The sequence below is a fragment of the Harpia harpyja genome, chromosome 12 (genome assembly GCF_026419915.1).
Source record: "Harpia harpyja isolate bHarHar1 chromosome 12, bHarHar1 primary haplotype, whole genome shotgun sequence".
NCBI lineage: Eukaryota > Metazoa > Chordata > Aves > Accipitriformes > Accipitridae > Harpia > Harpia harpyja.
In genome coordinates, this window is record NC_068951.1 from 4,672,747 (window position 1) to 4,684,608 (window position 11,862).

At 56.6% G+C, this 11,862-nt stretch overlaps 2 protein-coding genes across 2 annotated transcripts; both read right to left on the reverse strand.

Annotated features, from left to right (window-relative positions):
• Positions 1-51: 51 nt before the first annotated feature.
• On the reverse strand, positions 52-5,640 carry LOC128149155 (aldehyde dehydrogenase, dimeric NADP-preferring-like). The gene is given in 9 exon segments (XM_052804018.1): positions 52-841; positions 1,112-1,347; positions 2,101-2,132; positions 2,134-2,198; positions 2,833-2,999; positions 3,175-3,316; positions 3,453-3,566; positions 4,278-4,327; positions 5,490-5,640. Coding segments are annotated over 9 exon segments (981 nt in total). The 3' UTR covers positions 52-817.
• LOC128149446 (aldehyde dehydrogenase family 3 member A2-like) lies at positions 3,669-10,858 on the reverse strand. Its single transcript, XM_052804667.1, has 11 exons — positions 10,645-10,858; positions 9,999-10,230; positions 9,806-9,891; positions 9,509-9,717; positions 9,216-9,333; positions 8,938-9,079; positions 8,596-8,762; positions 7,983-8,082; positions 6,846-7,081; positions 5,752-5,875; positions 3,669-5,435 (listed from the first exon to the last, which is right to left on the reverse strand). The coding sequence occupies exons 1-10, from the start codon at positions 10,804-10,806 to the stop codon at positions 5,795-5,797; spliced, it is 1,533 nt and encodes a 510-aa protein (XP_052660627.1). The 5' UTR covers positions 10,807-10,858; the 3' UTR covers positions 3,669-5,435; positions 5,752-5,794.
• Positions 10,859-11,862: the final 1,004 nt, after the last annotated feature.

Here is an 11,862-nt window from a genome sequence, read left to right on the forward strand (position 1 = left end):
ACATGGGTCTCGCCCTGCCCCAGGTGGCCTTCACAGTAAAACAAAGGTTTTATTCAGCAAGGCGCAAGGTCAGCTTCCAGTTACAAGTCTGAAGGTAAAAGACTACCAGTAAACCAATAAAAAAATGGGAGTTCAGTTACAGATGAGAGGGCTGGCTGCTCAGCCACTCTGGCCAAGGACTTGCCCAGACCTGGGACTCTGGTCGCAGCAATGCCCCTGTTGGCACGCAGCCCCACACGCAGTGCACCGGCGGTGTGATGGTCCCCGGCACTCCTCGAGTCCTCGGGGCAGAGTGTGGCCACAGCTCAGAAAGCCTTTGCTGTCCCCTCAGGTAGCCTTTGCACACCTTGGATGGCTAAAGGTGGTTTCCCCTGCAATGAGACATCATCCGTTCGGTCGTGAGTCCTTTCAAGGATGGGATGCTGCAGGTTCCTAGAGGCTCTTTCGCTCTGCTCTGGGCAGGCTGCTGGGGACAACCAGCCTGGACTGTCCCCATCCGTAAGACCCACATTTTGTTAGGCTTATTGCTGGTATGAGACAGCTTTCTATGGGGATCACGCGAGGTGTTATGTAGATAACAAGGTCAGTGACAGCTGGCTTTGTTTTGATGCCCTTGTGACAAATGATTCCCCCATTCCCAAGAGCTTTTAGATGCGCTCCCGTTTGCGAAGCAGGGCAGATGCTGCCTCCTTCCATCTGCCGCCACTCACTGCTGAGGCATGACCGATGGTGTAGGTCTGAATCAATTCCTGTGCTTCAGCAGGAGCTAGAGCCTCCAGCTTGGGACTTCTCTGCTTTAGGTACATTTCATTTGCTTCTACCTCTTCAGTGCATTGGCTGCCTTAGAAGAAAAGAAATTGCAGCAAAACACTGTTCAGCACTAGGACTGCAGGGAGTGAGTGGCGGGTTACAGGTCCGGAGTGCTGCTGACTGCTGATCGTCCCTCTCGTCCGGGGGACACCATCAAGAGAGGCACAGAAACAAGGCTGAGTCCCACAGGGACGGAGCAGAGCCTGAGGCAACGGGGCAATGGAGGCTGAGACTAGGTGGGGCTCAGGGGACAGAGTTGGGAAACACACAATCGTGCAGAAAGCAGAGACCCAAAGCTCACCTTTGCCACCACCGCTGCCACAATCCCCTGCAGGGCCAAGATGACCAGTCCCACTCGGCCCTTGTTAAATCGCTTCAAGGGGAAGAACTTGGCCCAGTCCACCTTCTTCTGGCTGCCAGGTGGGTACCGGAGTTTGTCCACAACCTCCATCTTCAGGTCCTTGATCAAGCAGGTACGGCGGTGGGAGAAGATCTCAAAGCTGTGCTTGTCATGGTAGGCGCCCATCCCGCTGTTACCTGAGGGACACAACCCAGGCAGGTCACATCATGCACGGTGACAGTTGCATTTCTTAAATTCTGTTTGGCAGCCCCCAGGACACCAGGAAAGCTTGGTCACGGTGCTTCTCACACCTGGAGCAGCTGCTCTGCTCCCCAAAGGCAGAGAAGCAAAGAGCAGCTTTAATAACTACCCAGAAATAAGTGAGGACCTGCTCGCTGCCTTGAACTGGTGCTGCTCAGGCTGGTTATGTGCAACCACCCTTGCAATGTTAACGGCAGCAGTCCTCTCCTCCCCAGGGCCAGTCCTGCTTCTCCCACAAAAATTACACTAGGGTCGAGGACAGGAGGAACAGAGTCTATTATTTCAAGCAGTGGGACATAAGAAGGACATTCAGCAACCTGCCATCAGAAACACCCAAGACCTCAGCCCTCTACCCACTGCCAGGTTGTCTCTGACACAAAGCCATGAGCCTGACAGTGACCGTGGAAACTCAGACAGCCACTTGGCCACAAGCAAATTCATGCCATGCCCCAGCATGGGACAACTGGAGCTGTGGACAGATGTGCCAGAGGGTTTTCCTCTCCCACTGGCACCAACACTGCCCCAACCACTAATGAGCCTTTTTACAAAGGAACCCACCAGTGAAAATAATATTAATGGGAAATTGCAGCTAAAAGTTTCTGAATTGCCAAACGGGCATGACGGCACCTGGGTCAGAGGCTGCCTCTGGGAGACTGAAACCAGACATATGGGATGGAGCAGGGACTTACCCACACCGCCGAAGGGTAGATCTGGAACCAGAGTGCATGAAGACATCGTTGCCTGTCACGCCACTGCTGGAGGTCTCTCATATCACCTGTCTGATCAACTACCCAGAACGAGAGATGGCACAGAACAGAGGGAAATCAAGACAGGCCACCAACACCACGGCATTTACCAGAGTGGGTGGGTGCCAAGGTGATGCCTGCATCCTCCTTTGTGGAGGGGAACAGGCTGTACCTTGTTCCTTGAGAGAGGCTGGCTTTACATTACTTAAACACAAGATCTGCCCAGCTGGAACAGAAATGGAATGAAAAGGCTCCATCTCAGCAGGACAGGTCGGAGGCGGCGGTACATCTGCAGGAGCCTGGGGTGCTCCTCAGCCCTCCCACCCGAACCGCCTGGGGCTGCTGTGTCAGAGCAAAGCCCTGACGTAAATTCCTGAAGCTGGCACAACAGAGCCTGGAGCAGGGGCGGGAGACATGCAAGGAACCAGCATCCACCAGAGTGGCCCGGCCAGCTGGGGCACACGGGGAGTTGTGCAAACGCAGAGTCCTTCAGCAGGAGGCTGGGAGCCTCCAGCAGCTCTGGGGACACTCGCGGCCCCCGTGAGCCAAACGCTGTGATTCACATCCAAAGAGGAGAAGACACAGGTCCTGCGGGGAGCTGTGCCTGGGACCCGGCCACGTTCAGGATTCAACTGAGCAGAGAAGCCTCCGCAGGGGAGCACAGCCCAGACCCACCTTCTTGTTGTTGGAGAAGACATACAGGGCAAGGGGCTTCTCCCGACGGTTGATGAACTCGATGGCTTCATCTACGCTCTTCATGGTCAGAATGGGAAGGACCGGTCCAAAGATTTCCTCCTCCATCACCTTTGACTCCGGAGAAACGTCAGTGAGGATAGTCGGTGCTGAGGCAAACAGGCGGGAAGGAGACGGTGTGAGCAGGACAGAAGACGCGGTCTATCGCAGGACCTCGTACGCAGGCGGTGCCCAGGACAACACGCACCAAACAAGCCACAGACACCCTCAGCCCCCAAAAGGCACCTGCTACCACCTCCCCTCCCCAACAGCTGCCAGGAGCACCTATGAAGCAGGAGGCCTCATCGGCTTCTCCCCCGTGAGCAATCTTCTGCCCTTCCAACAGGCCCAGGATCCTCTGGAAGTGACGCTTGTTGACGATCCTTTCGTAAATCGAAGATGACTTCACGTCTTCCCCATAGAACTCCTGCCAAAGGGCACAGCAGAACCAAAGCGCTCAACACACCGCCACAACAGCCACAGCTCCAGGGCTGCAGCTCCAGAAACTCAGACCTGGGCTGTAACAGGAACGACTCCCACAGCACGAGGAACTCCACGCTCACCTGCAGAGCCGCCTTGATGTTCTCCACCACCTTGCTCTTTGACAGCCTGCCTGTGCTCCCTGCCAGGAGGTCATCGCGGTGGGGACCCGCACTCCTGTGTGGGGGCAGAGGCACCTCGCAACACACGTGTCATGTTTGGCCAAGCCCTGGCCAGAGCCAGGAGCGGCAGAGGATGGGCAGGATTCCCCAGGACGCTGCAGGGACTTACACGCACGGTTTATTACTTAAATTCTCAGTGTTTATTTAGTACTTGCAAAATAGATCATTAAAAAGGCTTAGCACATGGATTTTCACCAGACATGAAGAAACCCCACCTATTGCGCAGTAAATGTCATCTTCTCCTCTCTTGTGAGTAATTGCATTTAAGAATAATTTTTAATTTTTCCTTATTTAAATGTTAAGATTTCTAAGGTCCATTCACCTTCCATTTCTCCAGCATCCTCTCCCCAAGCTAGGACAAGCCCCATATTATCTCCCAGCGCAAGATTACGGCAGACCCAGAAGCTCAAACACAAAGGAGTACACGCTCTTTCAGTAATTGTTTTCCCTTGGAGGAATCTGACCAGGAATGGGTTTGTACTGGTTTTGGCTGGGATGGAGTTCATTTTCATCACAGTCGCTAAGTTTCTTCCCACTAGGATGGTGCCGCGTTTTGGATTGGTGACGAAAACCGTGTCGGTAACACACCCGTGGTTCAGCTGTTGCTGAACAGTGCTTGCACAGCGTCAAGGGCTCTCTGTTTCTCACACCACCCCGCCAGCGCGTAGGCTGGGGTTGGCGAGAAGCGGGGAGGGGACACGGCTGGCAGAGCTGACCCCAACTGACCAAAGCGACAGCTATTCCAGACCATAGGACGTCGTGCTCAGCCATACAAGCTGAGGGGGGAAAGATGAAGGCGGGGAGCGGACAGTGCGAGTTACGGCGTCTGTCTTCCCAAGTCACCGTTACGTGCGATGAAGCCCTGCTCTCCTGGGGATGGCTGAACATCTGCCTGCCGAGGGGAAGTAATTCATGTATTCCTCAATTGGCTCGCTTGCACGCCCAGCTTTCGCTTTACCTACTAAACTAGCTTTATCTCAACCTACAAGTTTTCTCCCTTTTACCCCGCCCATTCTCTTCCCTGGCCCACTGGGGGAGCGAGCGAGCGGCTGTGTGGGGCTCAGATGCCCAGCCGGGCTAACCCACAACAGGGTACTTTGTGATTCCCACTTCTCTAAACAGGAGGCCTGAAAGTTCTCTTGTATGAGCCCGAGACACTCCTACCAGCAAAACACAGGCAGTGCAGGTAGCGTCTTTGGAATTTGCTAACTGCCAGATAACGGTTACAGGCACACGATGAAACCCAGAGCCCCAAAAAGGGCGTCAGCCTGCATCCCCTGACCAGCTGTGGACGACTCTGCTTCGCAGAGATCCAGGAATATTTCACCTCAATTAAACGGCAAGGGGAACCTCGCTAGGTTTATTCATAACCATCGCTATCGCTAACACGCATCAGCCAGCACAGCCTGTCTCAGACTCGTCACCAAGAGGGTGGTTGTTCGGGGCACAGCAGAAGACAGACCACCCCGAACGCTGCAGGGAAAACACCGTCCACCCAATCACAGCTGAAACTTAAGCTCCTCTTTGTCACTGCAGAAAGGGAAGCGGTTCGGTGCAAGACACAGCGTGCGCGTCCCTGGAAGCAGAGCTCTGCGTGGCATGGGGTGGACGTAGGGACTGGTATTTCTTGCTCTGCAGTCCTCCTTTCGAGAGCTTGCACCCAGTGGTCCCTCCGTATCAGAACGGCTTTTTAGTAAACAGGAGTCCGAGCCTTCTCTTGGTTAGTGCCTCTCTAAGGCTACTCTGTGCGCTCAACAGCCCACTGAAATGACCCAGTACGAAAGAAACAAAAATGACTTCTCAGCTTAAGGGAACAGACACAAAGCGAGCACTCGGAGTATGGCTTGCACGTGGCGCCTTCTCCTCTCTTCAGCAGCAAACCATCTGCGAAAGCAAAACACAACACCAACGTCCTGTGAAGGATTTGCTGACACAAACCCAACTCCCCTTCTAGAACAGCCTGAAGCAAAGCTCCTTCGCTCAGGGTGACTTCCCCAGGGTCCAGCTCGCCGGTCTCCTGCCCCCTCAGCATGCACGGACTGGTTATCTCGGACGCTGTGCGAGCTCCGAGCACTGCCAGGGAAAGCATCGCTCTCCGGCTCCAGGGCGAACCTTCTGCAGGCCCCGCAGTCACTACTCAGACAAGGCTTTGCCCCGTCTCAAACCACGTCTACACGCAGGAGAAGAAAAAGGCTCCTACCTCACTGTGACAGCCACAGCAGTGCTCTGAAACCTGCTCCTCCTTACCACACACTCAGCCAGCCCAGCCTCTGAACAGCCAGCACAATCAAGAGAGCTTTTCTCTTCAGCACAGACTGGTGATTCTGAGAAAACCCAAAGCATTTCAAGACGCCGTGAGTTTCCCCCCTTCGCTGAGAAGGCATTCCCCTAGACAGGGGCTGCCTCCCTGGCTGGTGCTTCAAGGCCTCAGCCGCTTGTCGGCTCTTACGCCTCCTCCCGCACCCAAATAAGCAGGCAGGTTATTTCCCCCGGCTTGTTGGGCTCCTGCGCGTCTCGTCTCCTCGCGGGAGTCGCAGCACACAACAGACTGAAGGGCAGAGTCCTGGTCCACCCTGCCACCCTTGCAAGCAGCAGCCGGCGCAGCCGCACATCGTGCCTGGTCTGCCAGCCACGGAGAACCACCAGCGATCACGCTTGGAGTTTTAGATCTTGCCCCTCCATCTCGGGAGGCGTCTCGAGTCCTCCAGCCAGCACCAGCAGGCTTCTGCCTCCTGCAGAGAGGGGAGGACATCCCACCCTTCCGCACTAGCCAGCCAGGAGCAGGGGAGGAAGCAGAAATAACCGAGCTGAGGTCAGATGGCGGCTGCAACCGGGCGAGGAGCAAGAGCTCCTCGTAGCCCTAGGCTTTAGGACACAGCCTCCCTTCCCCAGGGCGCCATGGCACAGAACTGCAGCCGTCTGGGCTAGGCTGCGTGCGGAGCAGCTCACAACGCTGCTCAAGAAAGGCCTGGAGTCAAAAGCACTCCTCACCTCTCCAAAACGTACCAACCTCTGCCTCTGGAGGGAGCTTCTCACGGGGATCCCCTACCAAGGCAGGGCAACAAATCCTACAGCAGCCTACGACATCTCTCGGAGGACATTTCTGTTCTAGATACCACTTGCAAGAGCGAGCGGCAGATCTTGATAATTTCAGGCAGGCCAGATATCATAAGCCTCACGACAGAAAAAACAGGCCAGGCTCTAAGAAAGGGCTGCAGCTGCAAAGAGTGAACTTGCAGAAGGTCAGATGAATTGCACATGCACTCACGCAGAGGGCCAAGACCCAAAGCTCACCTTTATCACCACCGCTGCCACAACCCCCAGCAGGACCAAGACGACCAGTCCCACTAGGCCCTTGTTAAATCGCTTCAAGAGGAAGAACTTGGCCCAGTCCACCTTCTTCTGGCTGCTAGGTGGGTACCGGAGTTTGTTCATACCCTCCATCTTCAGGTCCTTGATCAAGCAGGCACGGCGGTGGGAGAAGGTCTCAAAGCTGTGCTTGCCGTGGTAGGCGCCCATCCCGCTGTTACCTGAGGGACACGACCCAGGCAGGTCACTCCGCAGGCTCAGCCAGTCAAACCTTTGGCCGCTTGGGGCCACCAGCAGGGCAAGAAGCGGCACAGGACAATTGCAGTTGCTTGCCAGCTGCACTGCACGTTACCTGCCCTGCACCTGCCTCGCTCCAGTTTAAAAGCACAACGTCTCCTCCACGTGCCTGCAGAGGGGACAACTGATCCTTCCTCTCTGCAGCACTTCTCAGGCTCTAAGGTGTCCACCTGTACTCCATCCCTCTTCTTCCCCACCTCCTTTTCGCTACACACTCGCCAGTATTTCCTTGTCTTCCTGTGTGCGCTGCTCGCTGTGCCCATCTCCACCTCTTCCCTAGATTTAGCTCCCCCTCAAAGCACTGTGCCGAGGCTCTGAGATCCGACCGGTGCTGTGTGAGAAGAGTTTCCTGAGGAGCTTTGCAGGGTACACCTCCGTTTTTCAATTCCAGGACTGCGTGCGCTGTTCACAGCAGCACAACGCTGCTGGTTCGCTGTCAGCTTGCGAGCACTGTAAACACCCAAACCCTCTTCTGCAAAGCTCCCGGAGGCTGTTCTGTAGCCTGTTCCAATCCTCCCCAAGCTGAAGTCCTACCCTTCCTCCTGCAATTACTGCGATCACTCCAGTCGCAGCTCATGGTTTTAAAGCACCTTTCACATCAGTCTGCACTAAATGCTTCAGTCTTCCCCAAAACACACCAAAAAAAGTTTTCTCCCTTTTGGCCCCTGTCCTCATGTACTCCCGGAAATAATAATTGTTATTATTATTGAGATCTGCTATACAGAGACCCTTCAGCTGTAACAGGCAGACACAAACCAACAGCTGCTGTTCCCTGGGTCACACCGCCCAGCAAGCCACAACACTTAAGGAGCTCCAGTAACTTACCAACACCACCAAAGGGTAAGGTTGAGAGGAAGAAATGCATGATGACATCATTTCCAGTCACACCCCCACTGGAGGTTTCTGAGATGACTCTTTTGATTAACTGGCAAAAGAAAACAAACCAACAAAAATGTTACAAAGGCCCAGAAGAGACCAGACCACACGCCTGAGCAGGATGGGAGGGGAGCTACGAGCCAACAGGCCATCGTCTTCACTTTCTCTCGCAGACAACTCAGACAAGCCCTCTCCGCACAGTGTTAAGTCAAGGAAAGTTCAGAGGAGGGATGGCAAAGACGGAAACCTGGGAGATCGCCTCCCTAGCAACGTATTAAAAGTAACTAAGTTAACCATGAAAGACTACATGGCACCAACGAGGAAATTCACCTTTTTCTCCTTCTATTTCACAAAAGTCATGCAAACGCAGAGTCCTTCAGCAGGAGGCTGGGAGCCTCCAGCAGCTCGGGGGACACTCGCGGCCCCCGTGAGCCAAACGCTGTGATTCACATCCAAAGAGGAGAAGACACAGGTCCTGCGGGGAGCCGTGCCTGGGACCCGGCCACGTTCAGGATTCAACTGAGCAGAGAAGCCTCCGCAGGGGAGCACAGCCCGGACCCACCTTCTTGTTGTTGGAGAAGACATACAGGGCAAGGGGCTTCTCCCGACGGTTGATGAACTCAATGGCTTCGTCTACGCTCTTCACGGTCAGAATGGGAAGGACCGGTCCAAAGATTTCCTCCTCCATCACCTTTGACTCCGGAGAAACGTCAGTGAGGATAGTCGGTGCTGAGGCAAACAGGCGGGAAGGAGACGGTGTGAGCAGGACAGAAGACGCGGTCTATCGCAGGACCTCGTCCTGGGCACCGCCTGCGTACAACACTCACCAAACAAGCCACAGACACCCTCAGCCCCCAAAAGGCACCTGCTACCACCTCCCCTCCCCAACAGCTGCCAGGAGCACCTATGAAGCAGGAGGCCTCATCGGCTTCTCCCCCGTGAGCAATCTTCTGCCCTTCCAACAGGCCCAGGATCCTCTGGAAGTGACGCTTGTTGATGATCCTTTCGTAATCCGGAGACGACTTCACGTCTTCCCCATAGAACTCCTGCCAAAGGGCACAGCAGAACCAAAGCGCTCAACACACCGCCACAACAGCCGCAGCTCCAGGGCTGCAGCTCCAGAAACTCAGACCTGGGCTGTAACAGGAACGACTCCCACAGCACGAGGAACTCCACGCTCACCTGCAGAGCCGCCTTGATGTTCTCCACCACCTTGCTCTGGATGCACGGGTCGCACATAATGTAGTCCGGGGCGATGCAGCTCTGCCCACAGTTCATGTACTTCCCCCACGTTATCCGCCTGTGGGGGAAAGGGAGATGCTTTCTCCACGGGCAGTCCCTTCCAGACCCCACAGCCCGGCCAACAGCGCCTGAGCGACACCCACGGTCTGGGAACAACGGTCCAGAGACGTCCACCTGCCCACGGGGTCCCTGCCCCACCGCTGAGACCCTGCCAAGGGCTTCAGCAACCTGACCTGCAGGCAACAGCCAGGTCACAGTCCTTGTCAATGTAGCAGGGGCTCTTCCCACCCAGCTCCAGGGTGACGGGCGTCAGGTGCTCGGCGGCTGCTGCCATCACGATTTTGCCCACTGTGGAGTTGCCGGTATACAGGATGCGATCGAATCTCTGCGTCAGCAACGCTGTCATCTCGGCTGCCCCCCCAGTGACCACAGGGTACAGCTCCTGCGGGGCGAAGGTGTTGGCGTCACCCCAACCCCGTACATCACCATGGCACACAGAGACCCGGGGACCGACACGAGGCCACACTCACCCGGTCAAGGTACTGGGGGAGGAGATCAGCCACCAGCTGAGCCGTGTTCTCGCTGATCTCCGACGGCTTCGCCACCACGGCATTGCCTACAAGACGAATGCAGCACGGCCGCTTTGCCCTCGCGCTCCTCTCCTGCCTCCCGCAGCACCCACCCACGGACCCACAAAGGAGAGGAGCTGTGGCGGGTCCCCACCTGCTGCGATGGCCCCGACCAAAGGCTGCATGATGAGGACGAAGGGGTAGTTCCAGGCCCCGATGATCAGCACCACCCCCAGCGGCTCGAGGCAGATGTAGGCCTCATCCCGCATCATCAGCAGGTTCTTCTTCACAGGCCGAGGGGCTGCCCAGGACGGCAGCTTGTCCATGGCCAGGGCCAGCTCCCCCAGAACGCCCAGGATCTCATGGCCGTACGCATTGTGTCCACTCTGCAACAAGAGGAAGCTTGGGAAGGGATGGTGAAGGCACCCATCTTCTACAGCCACTACAGCAGACCAGGGAAGCAAGGTAAATTCTGCTGGTGCAAAGTGTCTGATGTTGGTCGTGCTGCCCCAAAGGATCCCCGATAGAAGACGGTCAGTCTGGGTACACGGGGCTTCGTGTGCAGCAGAAGCCAAGGCCTGGCAGCCAGGGCCTGCCTTCACAGTCCTGCCTCAGGCTAGCTCCTTCTCAGGAATGGCGGTAGCAGACCTTGGCGGGACACAGGCAGAGCCAGCACCGTGGGGGACATCAGCAAAAGCCGTCTGGCACAGCAAAGGCAGCCCTGGGCCCCCCCGCTTGCCCTTCAGGGCTGACCGCTGTCCAGGCACAGCAGAAGGGAGAAACCTCCCCCCAGCCCACACCTTGTGCAGATCTGCCTTGATGGCTGCCAGGATCTCCTCCTCCTTCTCCTGCACCATCCGCTCCAGGGCCTTCAGCTGCTGCATCCTGAACTCCAGCGAGCGGCACCGGCCCGAGTTGAAGGCGGCTCTCGCCCGCCCAACGACCTCCTGCATCCTCTCCATGGCTGCTCAGCGCTGCAAAGAGAGAGCAGCAAGACCCGGCTCGCTACGGGCCCGCCGAGGGCTGCTCAGGCCTGGGAACACTCAATGTGGGGCCACCACCAAGAGATATCCCACCCGGAGCAAGGCTCGGAGATGTCGTCCTCCGTGGGCGGCCTCCTGCTCCCGAGGCAACTGCTCAGGGCTGACGCCCTCCAATGCCCCGTCCTACCTGCGCAGGGTCCACCAAGGGAGTGCACCTCTCATGGCAATCCAGCATCTCCGGGGGTGGCTGAGAAATCTTCTTCTGCGGGTGCTTCCTCCTAGCTCGGGGATACCCTTAAACCCACCAGCCACCCCACCCTCTTCTCACAGGGATGCTCCCGAGGAGCCGAAGCACGGAGACGACCCTGGCCTCGGCTGGAAGCAGAGCTGTGCACCTTGAGCCAGTCTGCACCCGTCTTCCCAAAACTGCAAGGCCCTCGCATGGCTTTGCGGAAACACGCCGGAACATTCCAGAGGTTTCATCCTGCTTCCCGGGAGCAGTCCTTCACTTTTTAGTCAGGACGAGAGATCTGCCTGCAGTCCCTGCCTAACCAAACGAGACACCGAGGTTCCCTTGCAACCGTTAAAACGTGCCCTTCCCTGCCCGACACCGCAGCTGCGTGACACAGCCCCGATCCCGACCAAGAAAGGAGACGACTCAATAAAAAATGAAGAAAACAGAAAGTTACCTTCGGAGAAGCTTCTCTCTCCACCAGTCTCCTGCAGCCAGTGCAAGCCCTTCCCCTGACACGGCTCAGAGGGATCTCTCCTCCCACAAGAGGATAGCTGGCCCAGGCACAGGGCTCTTGCTCGATACGAGACGCCCTTTACCTAGATATATCCCCGCGCTGGGAATACGCAAGCCCTGGATTGCCGTGTTTAGCCGGAGCAGCGGCTCAACCGCCCGTGCGGGATTGCGAGAGACCACGTGGCTTTGCCCACGCTGCGCGCGCGAGGCTGGGGGATCGCTTTCAACGTGCCACAGCAGCCGTCGGGAGCCGACGAACGCAGCCCGCGCTATCATCCGGATCTCAT

Bases quoted from the DNA above. Each gene is read 5' to 3' on its own strand.
- LOC128149446 (XM_052804667.1), bottom strand. From the start codon at position 10,806: ATGGAGAGGATGCAGGAGGTCGTTGGGCGGGCGAGAGCCGCCTTCAAC. The intron at 10,231-10,644 runs GTGTGGGCTGGG...CTCTTGTTGCAG, and splicing joins TCAAGGCAGATCTGCACAAG to AGTGGACACAATGCGTACGG. The intron at 7,082-7,982 runs GTAAGTTACTGG...CGTGTCCCTCAG, and splicing joins CTTACCCTTTGGTGGTGTTG to GTAACAGCGGGATGGGCGCC.